Source organism: Echinococcus granulosus (assembly GCF_000524195.1).
Source record: "Echinococcus granulosus chromosome Unknown EG_S00064, whole genome shotgun sequence".
In the NCBI taxonomy this organism is placed as follows: domain Eukaryota; kingdom Metazoa; phylum Platyhelminthes; class Cestoda; order Cyclophyllidea; family Taeniidae; genus Echinococcus; species Echinococcus granulosus.
The window spans coordinates 116,714-126,515 of NW_020170444.1; the positions used below are offsets into that span (position 1 = coordinate 116,714).

Here is a 9,802-nt window from a genome sequence, read left to right on the forward strand (position 1 = left end):
ACATTAGTGTGCAGGAAAACCGTTAAAAATTAAAATTCGTAGTATTAAAACTGAATATTTGGTGTGGACCCATATTTTTGAGAATTAGTATTTTATTAATACTGAGGATCAAGGGCACCAACTTTACATCCAGTAATATTCCAGATTTGTTACTTTACTACAAGTTGCAGTTCAGCTTTTTTTAAATCTACTCCCCACTTTGTCTTTCGGTTTATATCCAATCATTTTTACCCGAAGCCTAACAAAGTTGCTGTTGAATATCTCATCATCTGTGAATGTGCGATACAATACGATAATTGTTAGTTTAACTCCCGGTTTTGGTATCGGGTCACTTAGGGCTCAGTCAGGCGGCCTGGCCTCCAGAACAGGCCATTAGCTCCCAACCCCTTTTATGCCGACAATACATATTCCACCCGTGCATTATGTATTCTTCCGTCTTTAGCGATGTCTCCAACCGCTACACTTGGTTTACTTTCGAGACTTTAAAACGAATACCCCGATACTTCTGCCGAGTTTAGATGCTGATGAGGCGACTATAAATCGCAACAAATACTTGATAATGATTTACCCTTGTTACAAGCTCATGACTGATTCCTCCTGATATGACTACTAATATGTGGAGCGTTGGGAGGATTTCGAAATCTATTAGTTTGAGCCGCAATCGAGGACGGATCCTCAATAAATAAGAACTACTAACGACTGCCTCATCAACAAAATGATTAAAAGTCGACGCGGGCGAATTAAAACGCACGCGTTTAACGCTAGACCTCAGTTGACTTCTCCTTGGTACTGGCCTAATTGTGATTAGCAGAACAAATCATAAAGTATACCTCAATATGATGGTTAAAATAATAAACATTTTCTATTCAAGGTGCAGGAGTAGACAACGTGATTAAAGGCACTTTCAACACTAGAGTTGCTTCTCGTGGGGACGAGAAGGCACAATGAGGCCCAACCCATCTGTGTACTCAGTGGAACCTTTCTCTGGTTTGGGGCACCATCATCTGGTATGTGGTCAGTCAAGCAAAAGGAGAGAATTACACTCAACGGAGTAGTCAACCTTCTTCCCAGACATTCCTTTAGAAGATGGGGTCATTCCCAAACGTGGAACTCCAGGCGACCAGCTTCACCTCTCCCCATTTTGTTGCATCCGTTCAGAAATGAAAACCCAGGCATGGATGTCGAAAACCTGGTTTACAATTCAGAATTAAACTCTTTGTTCCCATATTTCTGGAGATCAAATGGGCTAAGTGGTCAACTTAACCACAACTTGACTAAGTGATTGGGCAAAATTAGATCTGGAATGTTATTCATGAGAATTGAACCAAGGCATTCGAAATAGGTTCGTTGGTGTGCTACCACTGCCTCCACCTGTCGCAGGTTTTAGTCGACAGGTGCCAGTGGATTCATTTAAGGCTTCTATAGTCACGGTGAGGGTTTTTACAATAAAAAATGACTTTGACAGATTAAAAAAGAGAATCTATTTTACTCAATGAATGGATTTTATCATATCCACGGTTCTTTTTTAAAACTTGGGTTTAAGTGATGAAATCCTACAGTTCTGTAGGGCTGGATTAATGAAGCAAAACTGTGGATAGATAAGAAAGGCGACAAAAAGTATCGCCAAGAACAGACCACTGCAATGGATGCCATATTTATCAAAAATTTGAGGGAGTTTACAAAATTCCATTCTTTGTGTGCGAATAAGCAAGCAGTAAGACAATTTCAGAGACAAAAAAACGGAAAATGTAAAAAAAGGAAAACAAACACTGTCGCACCCGAGCTGACAACTTAAATTTGGTCCAGATGTACTCAGTCTTCGAGCATTAAGGTAGTTAATGAAAAATGCCACCCCTACGCAAAAATTTTTAGCTATCCAATTTCTTCCTAAGAGCAGCATTTAGCAATTTGCTTAACGACGAAGTCGGTCGGGCGAAACATTTACCGGAGAACGGTCACGATTTGGCATCCCTAAGCAAGGCCCTAGAGAAATTCCGGTCGTCATATTGGGATAAATAACCGAGCTCAAACTTTTGTGTTGCCAACAGACCCCGGTAATCAATTGTACCCTAACGTCGTAACAATTCGTCACCCTTGAATCAGTGATTGCCTTAAATTATAAGAATACATTTGCACTTCTGATTCAAAACTCTTACGCCCAGGTGGCGCATGACACATGAAGTCCCGCTCGCTTTAACAAAGCCCAAACACCAAGTTCCGATGATCACGGCCCAAGTCGGGAGCTGCTGGTGCGGTCAACACCCACAAAATCCGTCTAAAACAATATCGGCCCCGCTCGCCGTCAATGATAAGCCATCCCACAGACAGCCTCGAGGACCAAACTCCGTCTAGATGATGTACAGGACACCCAAATGTCAACAAACGACTAAAAAATACAGCCGCCTCGTTATCACATCCGTTAGCAAAGTTTATGACAAATTCAACGCCTGAGTGGAGAAACATGAGGAGGGAGGCAAACATCGTGTGCATAAGAATACAAGAGTGGCGTAGTTCAGTAGGGTGATCACCCAGGGACGGACAAGCGCCACATTTGTACATTAATTTTTAGAATCGGTTCAGTCTTAACGCTTCCCGAACCCCCCGCTACGCATCGGAGCGTTGAAGTTCGCTGCCGCTTGGTATTGAAGTTGGTAGGCCAGCGGATGAATTTTAAAGCCGTACAGCCTAGAGCGGAGACAAATAAGTATAAGTAAAAACAAGCTAATACTGAACGGGTTATGGCAAAAAACAATTAATCACACAACAATATTTGTATATGAATATCGTCAGCATCTGATATACGTACTCACATGCCATATATTATCGCTAGATAAAAAGCGTTGAATATCATGCAGGCACTTCTGCTAAATGCACACTTGAGTGCAAAAAATAACACTCCTTAAAGTGTGAATAGAAGAACCGCCAGAGGCTTTAAAAAGTCCGCTTAGCGCATCTTCATACCTAGCCACGAACTGTTTAGGAGCACGCTTGGGTCGATACTCAGGGTGGACAGCAAAGAGCATGTGAGGAAAGCCGGTTCCAAAGTAGGCGCCATCAGTGTGGTGATGTCTCGTCGACTTCGGCGTGTAGACATCTTGGCAACGCGGACAGTAGATTTTTACCATCGCTTCACCAGGAATATCCGAAAGACCGATTGGCAAGCAAGGTTGATTATCGCAGTAAACCTACAAGATCAAATATTGTTTGGAAGGGAAGTAGATTTCGAAAGTATGAAAGAGACTAACTTACGCGAGGGCAATAACCAAAATCACCCTGAAGCCATTTGTCACCCATCATCATGAGTCCACGATTGGTGAGAATGTAGCGCGCGTGAATGAGACCGTAGAGCATCTCAGCGGCCTGTTCAATAATGTCAGGTTCATTCGCATCATTGGGCATTTCATCTACTAAGAATGAAAGAATTGGGCTTAAAAATATGAAGCTAAACCAGTCAGTTATGAAATACCAACTCGACAAATGTAAACTGGACCAGCTCCGGACAAGAAGTAGAATCTATCATCCATGACAAAAAGACAAAGATGACATACCACCTCCAGGAGCTAGGCAAGAGAGTACCTATTCTTTTAGTTCGTCAATCTGACGATTATGGGAACCATGCAGCCGACGTCACAATGACCGCATAAGATAAGCAAACAGGTAAAGAGTCTGATTTGAATAAAAGCACGTAACGGCAGGAATCCAAAACTATTAGCATATCTAGCACAGAACGCTTGCAGAACACACAAGCAGTTCAGAGGAGACGGATACACGAGCAAAATTACAAAAAACAAATGTCTTTAAGCCCCATGTAAAGTGTAAATGAATCAGCTTATGCGAGGAGACGTACCAGGCTCCAAATCCAGTATCATATCAAGAGCAGCACGAAAATTAGGCACTTGTTCCGAGAGCCCGGTAAGATTGAATCTGTCCTGAATGTACTCCTCGTCGACTTCACAGAAGAACTCATTTCCGCGCAAGCCACAGAACCAAAGAATCCACGACACCTCCTCGCTACTACTCATTCCAGACTGTGAAGCAAACGAGGACGCGGTCGATGTGTCGGACTGACTAATATTGTCTGGTAAAAAGGTATACAAGTTAAGAATGAGGCATAAGAAAAATTGGTGACGCAAAACTATATACCCACAAAAATCAAAAAGGTAACCAAAACATATAGAATCGTTGTTATTAGACTAACAACAGGGGAAGTATAAGTACACCGCACGTTATAGAGATTCCAAAAGCTATAATATCCAAAGGCAAGAAGCAGCGGCAAAAAAGACAACACGTGCTCATTAGGCCAAGATCAGGTGTCACAACAAATAAAATGAATTGAAAATGGTTAACCTAGAACAAAACTAACCGAGGCCAAAAACTGTACAGGCCCTTAGACTATTGCCGCCCAAAACCGATGGAAGACTGAATAGAAAATTAAAACAAACTAGACAGCAAAAAAAATAGAAAACAACAAAAACAAATAAAGTTAAAAAATCAAGACTGTAGCTCAATTTTTCTTTAAAAAAAGCTTGCTAAAATTTTTAGGGTGCACTATATTTGACTAATTTCTTACCGGCAGCACATGGAGACCTAACAAAAATAATTGATGCAAAAGTTTTTAGTAAAGTGTAAAAAAACATTAGAGAATTAATTGGTGATGTGCTGCAGCTCCTTATTATACGGGTTATTCAACAGAAAAACTGCTCATATCCAAAAAAAAGGCATCTGTGTAATACTTACGTTGTCCTAATGTACCTTTCAGGGAGAAGAAAAGCAGAAAATTGGAATTTTTAGTCAAACTGTCCTCTTTTGTACCTAGTGACTACAGTTCCCCTCCTTCTTGAACATTGTATTTTCCCTCCCCATCTTGTCACATTGAATAAAGATGTCCAAAGCGAATCAACCGGGCTTATCATACATTTTTGCATAATAATATTCCTATTTTAGTGCTTTTAGAGCAGGAGTTAAGTTGCAGAACTCCACTTTGCTGTATCTACTTTTCTGTACCTGATGCATTTTGAAAAGTTATGCATCTAACTTTCAAACGGTTTTTTATTTTCACTGTCCATTTTGATGCTATAGAAAAAGACCAGGCATGTATTCTGGTTTAAGGTTATTTGTTTCAATAAGCACTGAGGAGCTCCGTTACCTCGTGCTTTGAAGCGTGTTCGACATGGTACGTGGTTGTGTTCTCACTCTTTTCTGCTCACTGATTTGGTTTTTTTTTGAGAATTGGTGTATACTACTTTCTAGACGGACAACGTTCTCATTAGGACCCGAAAGTTTATGTCCAATAGATTGCTTTCTAGGAAGCAAATGGTTTTGGACGTCTTTCATCCAGGACAGCCTGTTCTTTCTAAGAAAGAAATTCGTGAACGCTTGGCCAAAAAGTACAAGACTACCCCTGATGTCGTATTTGCTTTCGGGTTTCGCACCAAATTTGGTGGAGGGAAGTCTTCTGGATTCGTGAACGTATATGACTCTCTTGATTATGCTAAGCGATATGAGCCTAAGTTTCGTCAAGCACGCGTATGTTCTGATTTCGATCTTAATGACCACTTTTTAGAACGGTCTTATATCGATAGAGAAGAGCGCGCGTAAACAACGCAAGGAAAAGAAGAACAAACTAAAGAGGATCCGTGGTACAGCTAAAGCCGACGGTGTTGAAAAGAAGAAAAAGAAGAAGAAGTAGACTTAGATCTGTAGGCATGAACTTGTTCTGGGTAATGCGTTGCTGGTGCCTTTTCTAATATACTGGCTTATTCTGTACAGCGAGTATTTAGTCAATGTCCGCGTTTGTTCCACTCGTTAAAGGGCTTGGTGACGGGGAACCTAGTGTCTGGGTTGGTTGCCGTTATGCGATGTGGGCTTGTGCTTTTCGCCAGTAGCTTCGGCTCCCGCAGTTCTCGTATCATCGCCTCTTCAGTGCGCGGGTGGTCATCTTTTCGGATATTTATGGCGCATTCCTCATGCATTTGCCAGTGGTGTTATACAAGCGTTAACTGGAGGTGGCCGAGCTTCCATCCGTTCCTGTTACTACCGTTCTCGTCGGGCTTGGTGCGCGGTAGAAGCCGCGCGGTGCGGACCTCTAGAAATCAGGTGGGCGGAACGCTTCGCCCCTGTTGGCCTCTAGTGATATGCCGTTGGCTTCCTACCCTCCCGTCAAAAAGTGCGCGCGGGGCATCGCACACCAAAAGATGAAGGCATCGAATAGTCTAAGGTGTTCCGCCAACGTCCCACTCCCAGCGGTGAATCACCAGTTTATCCCCAAACAGGCTAGCCGTGACCCAAGGCACACGCCTACTTGTTTCGGCATGATTGCTACAGGGGGTGGCAGCTACTCTTGAGAAGCAGTTATCGTCTCGGTGCATATGACCTCTTTAGTGGCATCTGCGATTAAAATGCGCAGATCTGACACTCCTCACAAGCAAGAAAGTATTTGGGAGAAAAGTTTAACAAGAAGTCAAACAGAGTCCACCATAAGGTACCAACACTACTCACATATAGGCAGAAGACTAGAGCATTGAAACTCTAATAAGCCAACAGCCAAGATGCCTAGAAGGGAGCAGTACTTGCGGAGTCTCCTTTTAAAATAGAATCATAGAGGATGTAAGCAAACCTTTATTTAACAATCCTTAATGACCGAGGCTCTGTTACGGATACCTTTTCAATGGCCTCAGATTCGACTTTTTGCTTCAGCAATTTCTCAAAGCTCCTCTTCGTATTGCAAGGATCGGGCCCATTCTTTTTGCTTGGTATATTCTTTCGACCTTTCGTGGTTTTGCCTTTATTCTTCTTTATGGAACCACCCGACTTTTTATGTTTCATGATGTTCACTCCATATTTCTTCAACCTCAACTTTCCTTGCGCCATCGCCTTTGGTATCGCGCTTACGACCGATGACCTTGAGCATCTGTACACACATGATTTATCCGATTTTTAAGTGTCGCTTTGAGACAAGTTCGCTTAAAGTTCCTGATTTATTAAGTCAAAAAATATAAGTGAATTACCAGTTAATTATTATAAAGGTTTTCACCGTACAAATGAATCAAGTTTAAGACGTCTTAACACACAAGGGTCCATGCATACGTAACATGGAATTCTTGAAGAACTGTTAAGAGAGTCTTACCGCAGACTAGGTAGCTCAAATAAAGTATGCTTTTTGTCTACGTTTTCTTTGAATCACGCCGGAATGCAAAGAGTCGATTAAATGCGTAAGATAATTTAATATAAGCTCTACTGTAATACGATAGTGGTTTATCCCCCGGTTCTAGTGAGGCGCAACTTTTGTACTTTGAATTAGCCCCCTTGTACCTCGCTGGGTGGGCTGGTCTTTTGGGCCATGCCAATAGCCCAGACACCTTCTCCGTGCTGAATATATATATATTCTGCCCGAGTATTGTGTCTTCTTTCGCCTTTAGGGAGTCTCGGGACGCTACACTACTATCTGCATATCTCAAATTATGGAATTAGGAAAAATCTCTAGTGACTGCTTGTCTGCGTATCGCCATTACTAAACGACATCATTAGCTTCCTCGGCTTGAGATTCCAGATTAATAACAGTGCCTATAAATGCTTAAAATTGAGCTTGTAGCAAGTTTAAATTCATGAGATTAATGTAGCGTTTCAAAACTTCTCTAAAGGTGGAAGAAGACATTATACGCTCTCGGAATATAGTACTATCAGCCTTCAGTAGGATATGGTTTAGAGTTTAGAACGTTAAGCAAAGGTGCGGTGGAGAGGCCTCTATTGACTCCCCATACCAAAACCGGAGAATTAGACAAACACCGTTTTACACAGCCATTCCCTTCCTTCGAACGCCGCCTTTGGTGCTCCTCTTGGTCGACCTCTCACGTCAGTTATCACAGCGTAATTAGCGCTGTAGGAAAAGCATCCACGAATCAACGGTGTCCGTCATCGAATTTCCATGCGACTGAGACGATACATGACCCCGATGTCACTGATCCCTCTTGGTACTTCTACTGGATTCGGATTTCCGTCCTGTATGAGAGCTGCAATGAGGTAAGGGGACTCTGCTGGCCACTACACATGTCTACCGCCAGTGGTAGGAACACTGGCCTAAAAGCAGAGTGATAATAAAAAAAGACTGGGTTTAACATAGTTCTTAGGGGTTAAAGTTTCGAGTTTATTCCTCCTGGATAATTAGTTCTTACTTCATTGCTGCCCAGCAATACCTATCTGGATTCCGTCCAGCAGGTAGAGAAGTGGAGAAGGTATCGCATGTTTGGGCAATTGATATAATTATGCAGGTACGGTGGATAGCTTTGCAACGAACTTCTCCAGAGGTTTCATGGCCAGTGCCGCTTTGGACGTTAATAGCTTTCCCACAGAACACTGGACTGGGGTAAGTGTCAAAAGTATGTGTAACTTTTACATCTGCCAGGTAGCGTCACTTATACTTCCGTCAGCCGCTATCCGCTTCTTTCCTTATGATAAGGCTTATCACCCAGAAGTGAAAAGATAGGGTTCGAATTCCACTTCTACCACTGCGGAGCTTCGAACCTGCCCTGGAGACTAAAGAGGACATAAAACTCGGGCAGAATGTATTTTGTCGACATGAAGAATAGATTGGGGTTGCGCGCATAGTCTGGTGGCCAGGCTGTCTGAAATGCACATTGGTGGAGCCCTTTGTGGCGTCTTACTATAACCGAGCGTTAAGCATATCATTAACATATTACATATAAAATAAGCTTATAATATATACAATTTTTATTTGCCTTTGTACGTTCACACTAGCTTCTGGGGCTAAATACAAGCTAAATCGACATCAAAGACTTGTGTAAACTAATTTTGTTGTATGATATATTGAATACAGCGCCCCGGTGCTTCCCTGAAGTCGAAAGATATCAAAGTAATGTGATAAAAAGTATTGCTGATTTTTGGAATAGCTGAAACTGCTTGCATGGCTTAGGGATCATGCCACTGAGTTAAAGTTTATTCTGCGAAGACTTAAGCGCCCGCGCAATCAAGCATAGTGTTAAACAAACCATCCAAGAATTGCACAACCCCTAGTTTCTTTTGAGCGACTTTCCATTGCTTCCTTTGGTCAACTTCTCAAGCCAACTATCAGGAAGTAGTCGCTGCTTTAGAAAAAATACCCATGCAGCAGCCACACTAGTAGTATGATTCCTGTTAAACTTTGAAAACATTTGATCCCAACGTCATTGATGGATCTTGGAGATTCCAACGTGCCTAAAGTTTCATCCCAAGTGGGAAATGTACTGCTCGGCACTGGATGAGGCTACACAGCGAGAGCATCTTGAATGCCAATTGCTAGTTGTAAAACACTGGCCTAAAAGTAATCATCTGATAAAAGAAGGGGTTTACAATATCCTCATGTGATTAATATTGTGCACCTGTTCACCTTTGACACTCTATTCTCACTTCTGTTCTGTCCAGCTACATATTTGTCCTTTATTCAGCTAATAAAGTGGCGGGTAAGGTATCTTGATTTCCCTTACCTGGCATCAAACAATTACGTTGACAGCTAAGTTGCGAACTTTTCCAGATTGTTCAAAGCTACCCTCACTTCGGTCGCGGATAGTATTTTTGCAGAACACTGGACTTGGACATCGCTAAAGGGGGACATCATTTTTGACATTCTGTTAAAAAGTTCACAGATTCTCCTTGTAGATGTTCTTCTTCTGTTACGGTAAGGTTTAGCAGTCGATAATAGTATAATTACCGTCCTTCAGAACCGGGTTTGCTTGCCGCCCCTCTTGACAATTCACCCAAGTCTGGAGTCTTGTTCTATATGGGAATTGGGTTCAGGAACGGGGATTTA

The 9,802-nt window shown here is 42.2% G+C and overlaps 2 protein-coding genes across 2 annotated transcripts; one reads left to right on the forward strand and one right to left on the reverse strand. All coding sequences in view use genetic code 11, as the record gives it.

Moving 5' to 3' along the window:
* Positions 1 to 2,582: 2,582 nt before the first annotated feature.
* On the reverse strand, positions 2,583 to 4,581 carry EGR_06820 (Casein kinase II subunit beta; the record flags this gene model as incomplete). The annotated part of the gene is made up of 6 exons (XM_024496069.1): positions 2,583 to 2,685; positions 2,962 to 3,185; positions 3,250 to 3,404; positions 3,848 to 4,078; positions 4,364 to 4,419; positions 4,571 to 4,581. 6 exons carry the CDS (start codon positions 4,579 to 4,581, stop codon positions 2,583 to 2,585), a joined length of 780 nt encoding a protein of 259 aa, XP_024349489.1.
* Positions 4,582 to 5,170: 589 nt separating this feature from the next.
* Positions 5,171 to 5,689, forward strand: EGR_06821 (40S ribosomal protein S24; the record flags this gene model as incomplete). The annotated part of the gene is made up of 3 exons (XM_024496070.1): positions 5,171 to 5,185; positions 5,251 to 5,526; positions 5,564 to 5,689. 3 exons carry the CDS (start codon positions 5,171 to 5,173, stop codon positions 5,687 to 5,689), a joined length of 417 nt encoding a protein of 138 aa, XP_024349490.1.
* Positions 5,690 to 9,802: the final 4,113 nt, after the last annotated feature.